Source organism: Mandrillus leucophaeus, unplaced genomic scaffold (assembly GCF_000951045.1).
Source record: "Mandrillus leucophaeus isolate KB7577 unplaced genomic scaffold, Mleu.le_1.0 Scaffold216, whole genome shotgun sequence".
Taxonomy (NCBI): domain Eukaryota; kingdom Metazoa; phylum Chordata; class Mammalia; order Primates; family Cercopithecidae; genus Mandrillus; species Mandrillus leucophaeus.
The window spans coordinates 442,609-461,368 of NW_012102210.1; the positions used below are offsets into that span (position 1 = coordinate 442,609).

Below are 18,760 nucleotides of genomic sequence, written 5' to 3' on the forward strand. Positions count from 1 at the left end.
AAAAGAAATCTCTGGTTAAATAATAGGACAAGGTCATATTCCTAGGAATATTATATGCTGATATAATGATCAAATTATTCCTTCACATTTGATTTAGTGGGAATGTGGTTAATATGTACTTAGGGATCAGATGGCATTTTTTCCCTGCAAAAGCCATTTATGATTCCCAACAGATTTTGTTAATGAATGCCCTTCAGTTAGCAACAGCAAATTGCCCTGATGCCACTGTGAAATTGAAGAACTGAGAAGATTTGAATTAAAATTCTTCCTGGCTGCTTTGCAATCCAAGGTGGTAGCTGAAGGAGGATGTGTACAGTTTCATTTGAATCTTTGAGGAGATTCAGTAGATACAGAAAGTATTTGGTGACCACGAGAGTTAAAAATTATATATGTAGTGCAATAGTTTATGCTAGCTCTAAATGTTAGTTTCGTTTCTCTCTTAGAAGTCAACAGCCAGTTCAGAAGTTTTTGAGGATGGACTTGGAGTTCTAGTAGCTAGGCTAATTCTGGAAGTGAAATGATGGTAAACAGCACATGTAGGAGCTTTTACTTACAGTTGTGTATATAAAGTGGCTCAGAAAAATGCTATATAGCAAATATACAGCTACATATTTGATTTTACAGCTATTGTTACCTAGAATGAGGTGAAAGGACATGTTTAGGATTTTTTTAAAGTGTGAGGTAAGTTACAATAGTAAGAAGCGATAGTAGTGTGATGCCTGACCATGGCTGGAAGGTGGGTGCTGATGATGGACATTGGAACCAGACCTGGATGCGTCTTTGTCATCAGGATCAGGAGGCAAAGAGCCTATCTTTTCCTAGTTGTGCTGGGTTTTTTTTTTTTTTTTTTTTTGGGTCTTAATAACAAAAAACAAAAAGCCCTCTTAGGCATTTAGAATAAGCATTTGGGGCCAAAGGGGACAGAGAGAGAAGCATGAAATTTACTTTTTCTCTTCAATAAAATTAACATTGCTGTCAGTTTTTTCAATGTGATTTGTCAGAATAAATCTTTAACACATTACATGTAAATAAAAGAAAAAAAAGTCCCTATCATCCAAATGGATATTTGGATAATTTTATGAAGTCTATATTAACACTTCTTTTTTTTCTTTTTTCTTTTTTTTTTTTCGAGACAGAATCTTGCTCTGTCACCAGGCTGGAGTACAGTGGCGCCATCTAGGCTCACTGCAACCTCTGCCTCTCAGGTCCAAGCGATTCCCCTGCCTCAGCCTCCTGAGTAACTGGGATTACAGGTGCACACCACCAAGCCTGGCTATTTTTTTGTATTTTAGTAGAGACAGGGTTTCATTATGTTGGCCAGGATGGTCTCGATCTCCTGACCTCATGATCTGCCCGCCTCAGCCTCCCAAAGTGCTGAGATTACAGACATGAGCCACTGTGCCCAGCCAGCCACCGTGCTGGGCCTTTTTTTTTCTTTTTAATTGATGTGAGATTTATATAACATAAAATTAACCACTTAAGTGAACAAATTTGGGGCATTTAGGACAGTGTTAGGTAACTACTAACTGTATCTCGTTCTAAAACATTTTTATCAGCCCACAATAAAGCCCCATATGCATTAAGCAGTTGCTACCCTTTCCTCACTTGTCCCAGCCCCAACAAACCCCAGTCTGCATTCTATCTCTGTGGATTTGCCTATTTTGGAACCATACCATATGTGGCCTTCCATTTCTGACAACTCATTGAGCGTCGTGTTTTCAAGACTGGCATTTGTCAGTGCTTCATTTCTTTTTTATGGTTGCACAGTATTCCATTATGTGTGTGTACCACAGTTTATCTGCTCATCCATTGATGGACATTCAGGCTGTTTCCATCTGTTGACTGTTAATAGTGCCGTGTACATGTATTTGTTTGAGTATCTGTTTTTAATTCTCTTGGTTGTACACCCGGGAGTGGCATTGCTGGGTCAGATGGTAATTCTCTGTGTAGCTTTTTGAAGACCTGCCAAGCTTGTTGCCACTGTGACCGCATGATTTTACATTCCTACCTATCAATAATGCACAAGGGTTCCAGTTTCTTCATCCTTGCCAACACTTGTTATCACTTGCTATTTTCCTTTAAAAAAACAAAACAAAACAAAACTGTAGCTATCTTAGGAGGAATAGCTTAATTTTTGACAGAAGTAAATACCAAGGTTGTTAAATTTTTAAGTTCTGAATATTAGAGGTAATGGTTACTGTAGCTCCTAAAATGCACATCACATCTCTGGAAGGTGCTGGAACCCTCATGGTACTGCTGCTTTTAATTTTGCTTTTGGAATGTTTCCTTGTAGCTGAAGCTTTGGTGATGAGAAGTTGGGAATACCCTCATTGACCTTTAGTGTTTTGTCCTGTGATATATATCAAGTCTCTTAGTTTGACATTGTTGAACTTACTTCCTAAGCAAAAAACAACAGAAGAAGAAAATCCAGAGCATGTAGAAATTCAGAAGATGATGGATTCCCTCTTCTTAAAATTGGATGCCCTCTCAAACTTCCACTTTATCCCTAAACCGGTAAGTGTGTTTACAGTTCAGTGTGTAGCTAGAGCAGGGTGACCTTCATAGCTTTGATCCTTTGTGAGACTAGCTCTTTATTTTGTTTCAGGATACAAACTTGTAGTAATTTCCTGTAAATTCCAGGCAGGGTCTCCATGAGGAAGGCTCAGTTCTGGTTCCATGACAGTTCTGGCTCTACCCAGATCTTCAGTGAGCCCCTGCCAGCTGGGGCTGGCATGGTCAGGCATCCCACTACTACTGCCTCTTACTATTTTAACTTACCTCACACTTTAAAAGACCCTCAGCCATAGCCACAGGGGCTCCTCCCTTCTCTACCCTCTCAGTCTTGTTGCATTTCATTGTATAATGGGTTTGGAGACGTATGGATATCTATACCCAGCATTTATGGAGTATCTGCTATGTGTCATATTACATACATTAATAATATGTATGTGTCTTTACATACATTAACACTTAATGCACACAACACTGAGGCAGGTACTATAGTTTCCATTTCTCAGGGGAGAAAACCAAGGTTTAGGAGGTGGGAGGGTGAGAACTAACTCTGGGCCCATGCTGTCTCCGCTGCATGATGTTCCCTCACCAGGCCCAACCCTCTCAAATGCTCCTCCCCTGTCTGTCTGTCACCCAGACTTGGCTCTACCTGTCTACTCCTTGGAGCCTCATCTACTCACCAGCTTCTGTGAACCCATAAAACATGCTTGTACCATCCTTTGGTACTTGTTCACATGTTGCCCTTTGGTGCCTGTGTTGTTGTCTGAAATGGAATGTCATGAATTAAGGACTAGTCTAGAAGTCAGAACCTGAGTTGAGTTCTGCTCCTAACTGGCTTTATGATACAGGCAATCACTTCACGTTTCATCTGTACAGAAGAGCTAATCTCCAAGATCCTTTCTTATTAGTTGATGGCTAGGTGATTTTTTCCCATGCAGATATTTTGTCTTATCAGACAATAAGCTTTTTTACCTGTTTTGTTTCTTTTTTTTGGTGTATATGTATGCTTTTAATCCAGTTGTAATTACATGCTAGTAAGTTTTTGATGGCAGGAGCCATCTTTAGATTCCCAAAGTCCCTACTCTGGGTTGTGTGAAATAAACAGGTGAAGAGATGAGTGGAATTTCTCAATTCCTCTTGCCCAGCAGGTCTTACTGAGGTGAAGGATGTGTGCCCTTTCTGGGCCTTACCTGTGTAATCTGGCTCTTCCCACCCCTTTGGTCTCCCTTGGCTTGCTACCCCCACCCCCACTGATCTTCTGATTCCTTCAGCAGGCCAAGTCCCTTGCGCTTTCTCGCTGTGCTCTTCCCCCGGCCCAGCAGGCTGCACTTCCTTTTTGGCATGGCTGGCTCCTTATTGCCCAGGCTAGACGCCTTCCCCTCCTTGCAGATGTTCCTTGGCTCCCTACCTAGGGTAGACTGCCCTTCCCGCCTTGCTGCATGTCTCACCACTCGGCTCCTTTTCCTCATAGTTGCATTGCACATTTGCAGGCATTCGCTAGTTGTTCATTGCTCTCTACTTGTCTTCAGGCAGCACAAAATGCATCTACTGTTCCACTCTGTTCCTTGCACTAGCTAGGATCTAATGCAGGGAAGCAGTTAGACATTCCTTGGAATATTGGGAAGTGAAGGAGAAGTGAATGTATTTGTGTCTATGTGCCCCAAATGAAAAGCCTTTCTTTTTTCCCATAAGAAATGTAGAATTGCTAGTGTAGGTTCTCTTTGATACTACTTTTTTCATGTTCTGGTTGGTATTTCACACACCATCTCTGTAGACTCCATTTACCAATCACAGCTATCATTTTTTGTGGCTTTTTTTTTCCCTTTTTTTTCTTTTTTTTTTTTTGAGACAATCTCACTCTATTGCCCAGGCTGGGGTGCACAATCTTGGCTCACAACCTCTATCTCCTGAGTTTAAGCAATTCTCCTGCCTCAGCCTCTCGAGTAGCTGGGACTACAGGCATGCACCACCATGCCCAGCTAATTTCTTAGTATTTTTAGTAGAGACGGGGTTTCACCATGTTGGCCAGGCTGGTCTCAAACTCCTAACCTCAAATGATCCGCCCGCCTCGGCCTCCCAAAGTGCTGGGATTACAGGTGTGAGCCACTGTGCCCAGCCTTTTGTGGCTTTTTGGACTGTCTTCTTTTTCTCCGTATTTCTCTTTAAATGCTAGAATGGAATACAGTGTTTTTAGTAACAGTTGAATGGTGGTCCAGTAGAAGAAATGATTTCTTTCACACTCTCATTTTTCTCTCACTTAGAATCCAGGATCCTATTATGTTTATGGCTTTTGTTCTTTGTGAAGTTTCCTTGAGCAAATAGCTCCATGGACAGGATGGTGATGAGGAAGAAAGAATACTAATGTAATTGCAATACATAGTCACCATTTTAATCACAGGATCAGTATGAAACCTGTTTTAATTACTGGATTTCTTGGGTAGTTCTTTCAAAAAAAGGCAAAAATCTGAAGCAGATGGTCCTTCAATTAACATTGCATCCTTTCCCCCTTTTTGTAATTGATAGCTTTGATTTATTTTGATACTGTTTTAGTTTTTCAAAATAGTTCAGTATTATTTCATATTTATGTTTATGGAGATGTTTTCAGTAGTTGAAAGATGAGGAAATTTATCAGTCGTCTGGTTTTGACTCTTGTTCCCATAAATGTCTTTCCTTGCATCTTTTTCCATATACTTCTTAGAGCTAGCGTTTTTTTCTGTAAGCAAAGTCAAGATAATAGAAATCAGCAAATCTTACCAAACAGCATTGATGGTTGTTTGAGAATGTCCACATGCATGGTGGATAGGAATAGTAGAGGAAGAGATGGAAGAACTGATGTTTGAAGATGGCAGAAATGTTATGGAAAAATGTAGAAATACGTGCTGTTGGAATGGTTTTGAGACGGAAAACCCTAAAATACCCAGGTCTCTGGGATCCTGAAGCAGTGCCACCCCTCAGCACTGCCGTCATGCCAGTCCACTTAGGACTTTGGCTGTTACCATATCTAACGTTTTAAATAGTCTCCATTAGGTTTGCTGACTTTGAAGCAAGTGAAAAAAAAGATAATCTCCATAAAGTATTTTATATATTATACTTTAAGTTAATAGGTTCACAGTTCACACATTTTGTGCGAGAGTCCCTTCTGGCTTCCCATTGAATATATTATCTCTTTTCTAGCCTGTACCAGAGATTAAAGTTGTGTCAAATCTGCCAGCCATAACCATGGAGGAAGTAGCCCCAGTGAGTGTTAGCGATGCAGCTCTCCTGGCCCCAGAGGAGATCAAGGTAAGAAGTCAGTGTTGAAATGTCTGTTACAAGTTAGTTGATTTTAGCCGGACTCCATTTATTTAATGTCATTTGTCTTGCATTTGTAGTTCTTATTCCAGCGTATCTCAGCAGTTTCTAAGTATAAGCAAACTAGTAATGTTACAATATTCAAATACCAGTCTCCTATATTGTGGCTTTATTATGAGGTACAGTTTGAGAGTTACCATAAGAGCAGTTTTAAAATAGCTAGTATCAATATCTTGTTATAATCCAATCCAAATACTAGCAGTGATACTAAGTTTAAAACAAATTGCTTGCATTGCGTATATACTAGCAATAGTTTAGTATCAGCATTTCCCCCTTATTTTATTCGTGTAATGCTAATTAGTAATGGAATCTGAATCTAGAATTGAGCATTTGGTTATCAAATGCAACAATCGCTGCCATGTGAACACTGAAGCTCATGCCTCACATAGTAATAATGGTTTCTGCCAGGTGCTCATCTTCCTGGCTGGCTTAGCAGCAGGGCCTTCCTTGTCCCTCCTCACTTGATTTGCTACACCTACACTCACCCCTTCTGTCTGAGCCTCTGCCACCTCAGTGCTGGTGACAGCCCTGGCAGGATAGACTGGCAGCTGAGGAGAAAAGAGATAAAATTGATCCTCACTAGAGAGATGTTTCCCTTCCCTTCCTCGGTTCTTTGGTCTCTGCCCTCTGTTCTCAGTCCAGTTGCTGTCATTAGCAGCTCAGAGCTGAGGCTGCCTCTGGCATGTCCCTGAAGCCCATTGGACTCTAAATGCTGTGGAGGGCTGGCTCCTCTTGTGCTGATAGGTTGAAAACCCAACTCTCCATGTTGCCTTCTTGTGAATTAGTTTAGGAACTGAACCGTCACTATAAGAGTCTGTGCTGTCAGAGAATGCATTTCAGGTTTTAAAGAACTGAGTTACCAGTGCTCACTGGAATGTAGGTGGGGATTGCTCTACATCTTCGTGCACTTGGCCACAGACGCACAGCCTGCTCCCTAGGTACCCTGCAGTTTCTTCCATTCCAGTTTCCTAGTTGTTAAACTTGATTAACAAATATGTTGGTGGTTATTTTTTTAATAGGAGAAAAATAAAGCTGGAGATATAAAAACAGCTGCTGAAAAAACAGCTACAGACAAGAAACGAGAGCGAAGGAAAAAGAAATACCAAAAGCGTATGAAAATAAAAGAAAAGGAGAAGCGGAGAAAACTGCTTGAAAAGAGCAGTGTAGATCAAGCAGGGAAATACAGCAAAGCAGTAGCTTCGGAGAAGTTAAAACAGCTGACCAAAACTGGCAAAGCTTCCTTCATAAAGGTAAGGACAAGGGAAAGAAAATTGCTCAAGGGGACCTTTGTGGGGGAAGTGGATAGCAAGCACTGGGTGACTGGAATGTCTGAGCCAGCCGACAGCCCACCTGCGGGATGGAGGCGCATGATGCTGACGGCTGGAATCGCAACCTTTAATGTTCTGGGGTTTTTCATGTAGGGTCCTCACAATAACCTGGGTACTGGCAGCAGTTTGTCTTTCACTCCTTTCTCTGTTAGATTATAAGAACGTTGTAGCAGTATGGAATACCTCTATGCTAACTGATTTAGTTTTCTGTAATTCTAGTCCTTTTTTTTCATATTTATGGTTGTATATGTTGTTGTAATGGTGATTACTATTTTTGGCTTTTTTCACTTATAAGTACATTTTACAGCATAAGCATGTGTTGTTTTTAATTGCAGAATGAAGGTAAAGACAAAGCCTTAAAGTCCTCTCAAGCATTCTTTTCTAAATTACAAGATCAAGTAAAAATGCAAATCAATGATGCAAAGAAAGCAGAAAAGAAAAAGAAGAAAAGACAGAATATTTCTGTTCATAAATTAAAACTGTAATATATTTTGAATATAATGTAAATATTAATGTGTAAGCTTATGTTGTGTCATTGTTCTGTTTTATAATACAATTCTTGAGAACCTTTCTTTACATTGGTGACAGATATTTGAGAGTTCCATAGTGTGAAAAGACAAACTCCTGCCTGTTTGCAAAGTCCTTCCGGTTTCCATTGGTGTGAAGCAGCACCTGGCTCCTCCCTAGGCCCTTCCTATTCAGGCACTGCCTGAGCTGATCCTGCTGTGCTCTTGCCATGGCCCAGACCTGTGTGAGGGCCAGGCCAGCTTGTCCATATGGGCTGGTGTGCAAGCACTGGCCTGCAGGCTGAGAAGAGGACAGAGCCAGCCAACCCCCTCACAAGCAGCTGTCTACAGCAGAAGTCCTCACTCTTTGGGCTCTTAATTTCCTTCTCCCATTGCCCTGTCATTTCATAAAACAGTAGCATTTTCATGCCTGTGCCTTACTTCCTTCCCCTTTGGGAAATGATCTCATGTCATCTGAACAAAGGTTTAATGTAGGCTGTAGAGCCCTATCCACAGTCAGCTGCAGAGGACAGGTATGATGGAGAAGTGAATCTAGAAGCAATAGAAGCTCAATACAGCCAGGAATGTAAACTGTAGTCTGTAGAGTGTTCTGTGACCACCAGGTGCTCATTGTTTCAACCTCCCCATCCAGGGAAAAATGCCTTTTGTCTAATAGGCTCTCATATGGATTTGATGGAAATGCAGTAAGCCTTAGTCCAGATGGGTAGAGAATGTGGACTAAGATTCCACCAAAGCAACAGGTAAAGCCCTTCTGATTTTTTATCTACAAGGGGTCAATCAGTGGTCAAGAAGAGCCTGTGGAAGTTTGCAGTCTGCATTCCTGTTACTGCAGAAGATGGCTACAGCAGGGTGGAGCTAAGCTGTATGGGGCTAAATTAAGCACTGGCTTTTGTCCATTTGTGCTGCGGTAACAGAATACCTGAGACTGGGTCATTTATAAACAACAGAAACATTTCCTGCGGTTCTGGAGGCTGGGAGGTCTGAGATGAAGATGCTGGCAAGTTGAGTGGTAAAAGCTGCTCTGCTTCAAGGTGGTACCTTGTTATGTTCTCACTTGGCAGAAGGTGGAAGGACAAAAAGCCACCAAACTCCATCAGTCTTTTTATAAGGATGCTGGTCCCATCCGTGAGGGCTCTGCCTTCAAGACTTAATCATCTAAAGGTCCTACTTTTTAATATCTCATTGGCCATTAAGTTTCGGCACGTGAATTTTGAAGGACACATTCAGATCATAGCATAGCATTCCACCCCTGGTTTCTCAAATTCACGTTCTTAACACGTTCATTCCATTTAAGTCCAAAGTCTCCTGTAAACGTGGGTAAGACCAACTCAAGGTGTGTTTCATCCTGAGCCAAATTTCCCTCCAGCTGTCAAACAAATTACATGCTTCCAGAATACAACAGTGGAATGGGCATAGGATAGATACTCCCATTTAAAAGGGACAAATAGGAAAGAAGTAGCTTCGTCCCAAGTAAGTCCAAAACCCACCAGGGGAAACAACATTTAATCTTGAGGCTTGAGGATAGTCTTTGACTTTATGTCTCACCTTCCAGCCACACTGGGGTGAGGGTTGGGTCCCCAAGGCTCCAGGTGGCTCCACCCCCATAGCTTTACTGGGTGAAGCCCATGCCCTGACTCTCACTGGTTGGAGTCCTGTGCATGCAGCTCTCCCGGCCTGGCATTGCACACTGGTGGCTCTATAGGTCCAGGGTCTCAGGGGCAGCCCTGCCCCAATGGCTGTGCTGGGCATTGCTTGGGAATGTGTTCTCTGTGGTGACCCTGCCCCATGGCATTTCTCTGCCTGCATCTGATGCCCCTCAGTCCTTGACATACATCACTCACTTGGTTTTCTGGCTGCCAAGTCTCTTTTCCTCCTCCTCCGCTAGCTCAGTCTCCCTTGCAGGCTCCTTCTTACTGCCCTGCCTTTTGTTAATGAAATGCTTAGTCTTTTGACTTCTTAGTTATCTATCTACAGTCAATCCTTGGTCCCATGTATTGATACCATTTAAACCCCAACAACTCCCAAATTTATATTTCCAGTCTGACCTGACTTGATTACATCAGTTCAAGGGTTTTCATCCACAAGAATGTCTACGTGGTATCTCACATTTACATGTCCAAAATTGAACTCTTACTCTTTCCCCTCCATCCTGCCAGTTGCTAGGCTAAAGGCCTCAGAGTTTCCCTTGACTCTTCTTCTCTTGTACCTTACCACCTTTACCATGAGTGAATCCTGCTGGCTCAGTCTTCTAAATGTATTCAGAATATAACGATTTCTTATCAATGGCAATGCCAACACCCCGACCCAAAATGTTATCATCATCTCCCGTTGGATTACTGCCTCAGCCTTCTGTTTTCCTCGCTCCCTCTCTTGCTTCCACCCTAGTGACCCCGTGATCTACTCTTAATGCAACAGGGAAAGGGGTCCTTTCAGAGCTTCTGCTCAAAATCTTTTTCTCCCCTCCTCCCATCTCACTCAAAGTCGATGCTCAAATCCGTACAATGACCTGCAGGGTCCTACATCAGGTGCTGGCAATCAGTAGCTGGATGGCAAGTTAGCCAGCTGTTTTTGTAAATAAAGTTTCATTGGAACACAACCACACTCATATGTTACGTATTGTCTATGGCTGCTTTCACACTACAATAGCAGTGTTCCCTAGTTATGATGGAGGCCACGTGACCCCCAAACCTCAAATATTTACTATCTGGCCCTTCACAGAACAAATTTGCTAACGCTTGCCCTCTGTGATCTGGCTCTGCTGCCTCCCTCGCTTTCTTTCTGCTCCAGTCTTCTGGGGTCTCCTTGGTGTTCTTAGAGCCCGCTAGGCAATCTTCCACCTCAGGGCTTTTTTTTTTTTTTTTTTTTTTTTTTTTTTTAGTCAGAGCCTCACTCTGTCGCCAGGCCAGGCTAGAGTGCGGTGGCGTGATCTTGGCTCACTGTGACTTCCATCTCCTGGGTTCAAGCGATTCTCTTGCCTCAGCCTCCTGAGTAGCTGGGACTACAGGCGCATGCCACCACACCCAGCTAATTTTTTGTATTTTTAGTGGAGATGGGGTTTCACCATGTTAGCCAGAATGGTCTCAATCTCTTGACCTTGTGATCCGCCCACCTCGGCCTCCCAAGGTGCTGGGATTACAGGCATGTGCCACCGCGCCTGGCCCATCTGTCTTTCAAAAAATGTTTTTAGTTGGAGGTATAATTTATATTCAGTGAAATGCACAGATTTGAAGTGTACATTTTGATAAGTTTTAACAAATGCATTACCCATGTAACCTACCTCCTTTCAAGATACAGTGCATTTCTATCATCCAGAAAGTTCTCCTGTGCTTTAATCCTGTCCAGCACTCCCCCAGCAGCTGCTGAACGTGCCTGAGGACATTGGTACAGGACTCTGGCCTCCCCAAAAGAGCTGCTTGGACAAGTCTGCTTGGCTTACGCTAAATCCCAGCCTGCACTCTAAAAATTTCCATCCATCTTTAAACTGGTTGTACCTATAACCCTCCTTCATCAAATAAATAAACCCTGAAAAATAGGAGGACAATACCCCTTCCTGGCCCAGCAGCCCAGGACCTAATATTTACTGTATACCTAAGCTTTTAGAAATACGATTCACATGGGTAGGGGCTGGCGGCTGCATCCCCTCCTCCTCCTGGTAGCCCCTATCAGCCTAGAGTTTCCGCAGAGCAGATCTAGCCAGGCAGCCTGAGCCTGGAAGTGCGGCGGAGCCTCCTGCTCATTCACCCTCACTAGGGTGGCAGCTGCACAGCAGCAACTGGGCTCACCCATTAAGCAAGAAGCCATTGTCTGGAAAGTGACACTCAGACCCCAGCCTGGGCAAGCGTGTCTGAAAGCCCCGTTTCTTCCAGTCCAGCTGTGGAGGGAGGGGGCAGAGCATACAGGATTCTACTGCCCTCCCCATCCTTTAGCCGCCCTTCCTCCTGGGAGAGAGTGCCACTCGTTAATTGGCCAAAGCCTTCCTGAGGGCTGTAAGTTTGACAGGCTGGGTGTGTGTGGGCCAGCCATGCTAGACAGACAGGCTGGTGTGTCAGAAGGCAGCCACCTGGCCAGAAGAGGGTCAGCCCCCTTGGTGACCTCCTTCCCCCGGCTGGACACAGCGTCCTGCCCTCTCCCCACGTGAATGCTCCACTCAGAGCTGCTTCCAAGGGCAGGGTTCTAACCCTGTGAGTGGGGACACTGTGTTAGTTTACAATGGGCCACGGTTTCCTCTGACATCTCCAACTCAGAGGCAGTAGAGAGGAGAAGAGAAATTCCCTGCACCTCCTCCCTCCTCAGCACCCCCACCTCTGCACACGTCCACATATGGAGAGCCTAACAATGGTCCCTGGGAGTGTCGCCATCTGCTTCTCCTTTCCATGCCTGCAGCAGCTATGCCCACCGTCCAGACCCTCACCCGCCTGACTCAGTAGGCGCTGCACTGCCTCTGGTCCTGCCCCTACACCTGGTCCTCTGTACCCATCAGTTCCCCCAGTCTGATTCTTGTTTCCCCCAACAAGTAGGGAGCATGTAAGGTCATCTGTTGGGTTGGGGGAGAGAATAAGGTGGGCCTGTGAGGATGAGGAGAAGCTTATGGTTGTGCTGGACACTCAGCTGACAGGCGCAGTGGTCATCCCGCTCCCACCCTCATTTCTTCTTTGTTAACAAAACCTTGACTTCATTAAATATTGGACACCTATGAACTTCATGGACCCTTCTGCAGCCTCCCTGCCATGTAATGGTAAGTCTAAGTCAATCCTAGTAATTTCATTCCTCTGGCCAATGATTGCTTGGGGTGTGGGCATGAGCTGCCTCTTCACCTCAGCCTGAACCACAGCTGCCCTCTGCACTTACCGTGCAGACACACTGGGCCAGGGAGAGCTCCATCTTGATGGAGATGAGCTGTGAGGGCCTCTGCTGGTGGCTGGGTGGATCAGGTAGCTATAACAGGTTTTGTTCAGAAGGTCATCCATCAGCTTCTCCTCAGCATTGGCCATGTGGTAGTCCCCTGGGATAACACACAGACCTGCTGTGCCCTTGTGCAACTGCCCCCACTGCAGCTGACAGCCACAAAGGGGAGAGTCGAAAGGGCCAGGGACCACAGGTGCCCCGAGGGCCAGCTGAGGCAGTTCATGAAGGTCCTGGCAGGCCTGTCTCTCCTTGGGAACTTCAAATGACATTCAAGACAGAGCTCAGCTTTCTCCTCCCATGCCATACCTCTTCCTCCTCCTCTTCCCTTGAGCAATAAATGGCATCCCACACTCTACACATCTGGTACAAAACCGGGTATCTCTTCCTGACCTATCCCTTGGTTTATCTAAGTAGCCACAAAGTCCTGTCTATTCTCTCATCTCCACCGCCACAGCCATGTCCCTACCTCCCCAGTCCTGCTCTCCTTCTGGTCTCTCCACCCGCACTCTTCCTCTGTCATCCATGCACCATACAGTGCCAGACAGGTCTTTCTACAGCAAACTGGACTAAGCCCTTTCCCTACCCACAACTCCCGGAGCTGAAGGTGGAGTTAAAACTCGCATGTTTTGGCTTGGCATTCAGAGCTCTTTCCCCCTTGGCCCTGGCTTATCCAGAGTGCTCATAGTGTGGGTTTGGTGCAGAACTGGGTCTGAGACGGTGCTTTCCCTAAGAAGAAACAGGGCTGAGATCGGGGGATTTTCCGGGTTCAGAGTTAGACCTATGGAGTGCAAGGTTTCTCTGAGACACCAAGTGAAGGGGTCCGGCTGGCAGCTGGCTCCTGGTCTGGAGCTTCAAGGAGAGGTCTCTGCTCAGAGCCATATTCAAGAGCCAGCTTAAATGCAGCCTCCTGCCGGGAACCCGCAGAGCTTCCACAGCCTCAGATCTGCCCCCTGCATACTCCAGATCTCTTGCCAAGTGGCGTTCGGGTCTTCATGTCATCTCCCTCCCATGTCTGGGAGTAAAGGTGAGGTGCAGGGATTTGCAGGGACTTGTGTACTCTGGTGTCTTCAGGGAGAATGTATTAGGTAGAGGGGAGGCGGCTTGGAAAGAGGGAGACTCAGAGGAGAGTCAAGGACATCTGAGCAGGCGAGCCTGGGAGCAGGAAAAGGGATGAGAGTGAGCAGAGGAAACTGTTGGGGCAGGGGAGCAGGTGGAAGGATCAGGGAGTGAGGGGGGGCTGGAGAGGTGGGGGTGGGGATGCTGGTGAGGGGCTGCCTGCCTCCCACCAGGGCCAGTTCACCCGGTCACCCCAAACCCCTCCCTCTGACGGTGGGGCCAGAGGGCCCAGAGCACGGATCAACCCAATTGAGCAGGCCTGAGGTGGACTCGGGTGGGTGCTGGACTGGACTCCTGGCCCTGGGGAGCAGCTGCCACCCTGCCTATTCCATCCACTTTCCAACTCACTGCCTATTGGAGCAGATGCAATATGGGTGCCTTCTGAAAGATGCTCCTGGTGCACCTGCTGCCTGCTGACCCTCCCCCAGACGGCCCCGAGCTCTCCAGAGGGGGGTCCTGTGGAGGCTTGGCCTAGATTCTGAGCCCTGCTTCTCGTAACTGGGAATCCTCCCCCCGAGGCAGCTGCTTGAGTACCCTGGAAGCCAGTCTGTAGCCTCAGGCTAGAGATGGATCCCTCCCACAACCCTTCTTTAGCGTATGTATTTGGACGGACTGCTCATTTCATAGAGAGGGGTGTGTCTTGCCCCAGTCCTTGTGGCGTATCTAAGGCAGCTGTGGTGTCAGAATCTGCAGCTCCCATCCCCTAGTCCTGCAATACTAGGCGAGGCTGGATCCCACATCTCTGAAGTCCCATGGGACTGGTGCGAGGTGGCTCCCGAGTCCAGGGCTGCTCTGCGGGCTGTGAGGCTCATGCTCCAGCTCCGAGCCCACCTGGTGTGCTCAAGTTGCCCAACTTTGGGCCTGTCCTGCCTCTCCGGCATTCAGCTGACCCCGAGGGACTCTCCCTCATCTTGACCACCAGTTACAGGCTCTAAGTTAAAGGTTCCCAGAACCTTAGACCTTTTGGCCCAACCCTCCATTTCTCAGCTGGGGAAACTGAGACCAAAGAGGGGAAGCAACTTTCTCAAGGACCCCCAGCAAGTCAGAGGCAGAACTGGGTCTAGGAGCCTCTTCCCAACAGAGGTCTTCCCTGACCTGTGAGCCTTTACTGCCTGGTTAACTTTCCCATAAGGAGACTGGAAATGGTGCTGTCCGGGGCGGTGTGTACCCGTGACTGCGCCAGTGTTTGTACCCATGAGTGTATGTGGGGGTGGGGGTGAGGGGTGTGAATAAACAGCAGGGATGCTAGGGGCTGGAATGCACTCTGCCTCACTCCAAAAAGGGGCGCAGGGGAGCCCTGCCCACCCCAGTACATGCTTAGACTTTCCAATCTTCAGAATGCCTGTGAGGCCGTCTGGGCTCAGAAGACGAGGGACAGGCCTTTCCCCCACAGATGGCAGGGGTGGCCCAGGATGGGTGAAAGCTTCTGCAGCACCGTTGGGGGTCACACCCCAGCCCATGGGCTGACAGTTACGCAGAGAAGCCGCCACTAGGGGTCAGTCATGATCCAGCGATTCTGGTGAGCAGCGTGTCCCACCTGCCTCTGTCCAGGGTCTTGTCTTCCAAGCCTCCTTGGGAAAAACTGCTCCCTGGCAGAAAAGGGCTAATAATTCGAGAGGAAGCCAGAGCTGGAATTCTAAACGGTGTGAGTGTGTGTCCCGTTTGAAAAAGCATATCCACCCTAAACATTTATATTGAAAAAATGGAAAGATATACCCACTGTTTTAGAATACAAACTATAGAAAGTAACAGTTAACAGAATCTTACTGGAAAGATAAGATTCTGCATCTGGAAAGGCAGAGTGATTTTTCAGCTGGGTTGTGTGTCCTTAACTGAGGAAGGGAAGATGAGATTTATGTTTATTAAAAGGCAGCTATGAATTTACCTTTTATAAAGAGCTTACAATATACTAGTGCTTCTTCAATCATGTGTCTGAATCACCCAGATGCTTGTGTAAATGCAAATTCCCAGGCTTCATTCCCAGAGATTCTGATCCTGTGAGCCTAGGGTGGGGCCCAGAAATCTATACAGGGTGGTACAGGCTGCCCCAAGACCGCACCTAAGAAACACTGCAACTGGCCCCTACACACATCCAAGTCCCCGGATATGTAGGCAGGCATATTATCTCCATAAAACAGATGGGGAAACTGAGGTCCAGAATGGGGAAAGAAATGGTACAGGGCCACCCAGCAACTAGTAGCAGAGCCATGATACACCCACTGCCTGTGGACACCATCTCTGATGACAGCTTCATCTCCCTACAGGAACCTTGCCTACCCCTACCCCTACCTCCCGCCACCCCTGTGGTAGGTCTCTGTCCAAGGAAGATGTAGCCCTGGTCCTCTAGGCTGACTGGGTATCAGAGGAAAAGCCTGGCCCAGAGTGTAGGAGCTAGAAGGGCCCTTGGAATTCAGGCGGGGAAACTGCAGCCCAAAGAAGGCAGTCCTCACAGTTGAACTCTGCCTGGAGAAGGGCTGGGTCTCCTTCCTGAGTGGTAGGTTCGGCTTCACTAGCTTGGCCCTCAGTCAAGGTGGCTGTCCAGGCCCACCACACCTCGAGGTGGGTGACCAGAGGCGGCGGTGCCATAAAATGTGTTTCCTGGGAGATCCACCCAGAAAGAGCAAAACATTCCAGGGCTGGTGATTTGGGCAAGCCCCCTTCCCTCTTGGCCCAGTTTCCCCATTTCTGCAACAGCTGTGTCAGAGGAGACTTCTCTCTGAGACTGAGCTGCAGATTTGCTCCCGGGTGCCTACACCGCCCAGGTTGTCGGCTCCTCTGCCCCCATTCTTCAAGAAAGTCACCTCTTAGGTGAGGAAGGAGCCTCGGCCCTGTCAGGAGTGGGAGTTGGTGCACCCCCAGCCTCCCAGACCACTGGGGATGACCCGGGCTGCCTACAAAGATGGTGCCATCCATGGCTGCTCCCCAGCCTGCAGACGCCCACCATGGAGAGTGACACCGGCTCTCGCAGTGGCTCTGAGAAGAGGCAGCCCCCACTCCAAACCTTGCAGAGCCATCCAGGCCTTCCCGCACCCCAAAGAGACTTTTAGGAAAATGAATCATCTCAAGTTCATACCCCTGGGCGTTGCTGAAAGAAAGGACAGTGTGGGGTGAGCTGGCGTGAGGGAGTGCTGCTCTCTGCAGACTTTGCAGGGAGGTCACTTAGGAAAAGGGAGTGGAATCTGGGAGAGTGAATAGCTCAGGGTTAAAGGGAGGGGATGGGGCTGGAGTGGGCTGGCCGTGTGCTCTCCCTTGGGCCTTCCAACCTGGCCTCCGGTGATTCAAGGGAGCAAGCACATCCCTCTCCCAGCCAGAGAGCTCTTGCCACGTTTTGGAATCAGTGCCATTCCCTTGGGGGTTGGGGGGCAGCCCCTAACTCGGGACCTGGCTGGAACTGCTGCCTCAATTCTGGATCCAAAAGGGCCTCTGGCAGCTTCTCCATCTCCCTCTCAGTCTAACTCCCTATCTCATTCCCCATGTGGGTCCCAGCAGGCAAATCTGACAACGGGAGGAACAAGGCAGGAAGGGTAGGGTCTGAGGGGGTGACCGTCTTAAAACTGCAGCTCTGCCGCCTTCTCTCCAGGACTCTCAGTCTTGCTTTCATATTGCCCCTTCCACATCATTTTGCTATAATCTAACATGTTGGCATGTGGTCGTTAAAAACAGTAACATTGCTGAGGTGGAGCAGACGTCCCCTTTGGGATGGTTTGGAGAAGTTAGGTTTGAGGGCTTCCTCTCTTCTGCAAACTGCAGCAGTAATAGGTGAGATATATAAAGTAAATAAAGGTCAGGCGCGGTGGCTCACACCTGTAATCCCAGCACTTTGGGAGGCCGAGGCAGGAGGATCACTTGAAGTCAGGAGTTCAAGACCAGCCTGGCCAATGTGGTGAAATCCCATCTTTGCTAAAAACAAAAATACAAAAACTAGCTGGATGTGGTGGAAGAAATCACAAGAACTTATGGTCAGATTGACTTGGGTTCAAATCCCAGTTTGGCCACTTAGCAACTGTGGTGGGCACCTCATCTTTCTGGGCCTTGATTTTTCCATCTATAAAAAGAGGGTGATAATTGTAACTCTCCCTCCCGTAGGGTTAGTCTGAGGTTTAAACAGGATAATGAACATGAAAGCCTCTGCAGACAGCACACTGGCCCTTCCTTCTCCTTTCTCCTGTCTCCTTTAAATTAACCACGGATGGGAATTCAGTAGGTGTTTAATAGTTGCAAGATCCTTTTACAGTGTAACCCTGACTGTTGCTTCTTCAACCATTAGTCATAACAAATGGTGTGTACTTCCATCTGAAAGTTCTGAGGGAAACAGGACATTAAGCTGTTTCAAATGCAGGCTTTAAGTCTAAAGTGTCCACTCTGCCTTGTCCTGAGTCACCTCCTCCATCCTTCCTGCTGATCAGAAGCATCTGTGCTTTCAGGACTTATCTCCAAAAAGCCCGCCCTGATTCCTCCCAATCTTTATGGTCTCCTCACTGAAGGACCTCCTTACTCTGCATTTGATTCCCCATAGCTCCCTTACCTGGCTCCCCGGCTGTCTATTAGCGGCCAGGCAAAGGCTGGCGGTGCTGGTGGGAAACCCGCTGGGTGTTTTTCTTCCCTTCAGTGATGTGACCACTGCGGAGATGTTCAAATCTCCCAGCTAAAGCATGCAGTTAGCGGCCTGCCTCCAGTGGCTAGCATCTTCAGGCTTCACCCCAGCTTTTGAGTTGAGGCCACACTACTCCTGGGCAGCCCCCAGACCAACTACTGAGCACAACAAGAGTCCTAGGGCCTGCCGGCCCAGCCCAGGACTCCAAGGCTTCCTGTTGGGTTGGCTGAGACTTTGTTAGATCTGCACAGCAGTCTGAAGTCTTCCCCTGGCCAATCCAACTGCTTCCCCCTCTTATCTTTCACAGTAATTACCCCTCCCTACCAAACCCTCTTCTACGCCTGACTATACCTCAGCATCTGCTGTCCAGAGCGCCCACCATCTCCAGCACCAGCGCAGCACCGCGGAAGCGATGGGCTGCAATGGGC

General features: G+C 47.2%; 1 protein-coding gene and 1 pseudogene across 1 annotated transcript in view; one reads left to right on the forward strand and one right to left on the reverse strand.

Annotated features, from left to right (window-relative positions):
* MPHOSPH10 (M-phase phosphoprotein 10 (U3 small nucleolar ribonucleoprotein)) overlaps positions 1–7,760 on the forward strand; it is a 25,690-nt gene extending 17,930 nt beyond the window's left edge. The window contains exons 8-11 of the mRNA XM_011980755.1: positions 2,404–2,514; positions 5,686–5,793; positions 6,882–7,112; positions 7,526–7,760. Coding sequence (XP_011836145.1) covers positions 2,404–2,514; positions 5,686–5,793; positions 6,882–7,112; positions 7,526–7,675 — 600 coding nt within the window. The 3' untranslated portion in view covers positions 7,676–7,760. The remainder of the gene's footprint in view (positions 1–2,403; positions 2,515–5,685; positions 5,794–6,881; positions 7,113–7,525) is intronic.
* A 5,755-nt stretch (positions 7,761–13,515) lies between these two features.
* LOC105540216 lies at positions 13,516–15,198 on the reverse strand (annotated as a pseudogene).
* Between the last annotated feature and the right edge of the window lie 3,562 nt (positions 15,199–18,760).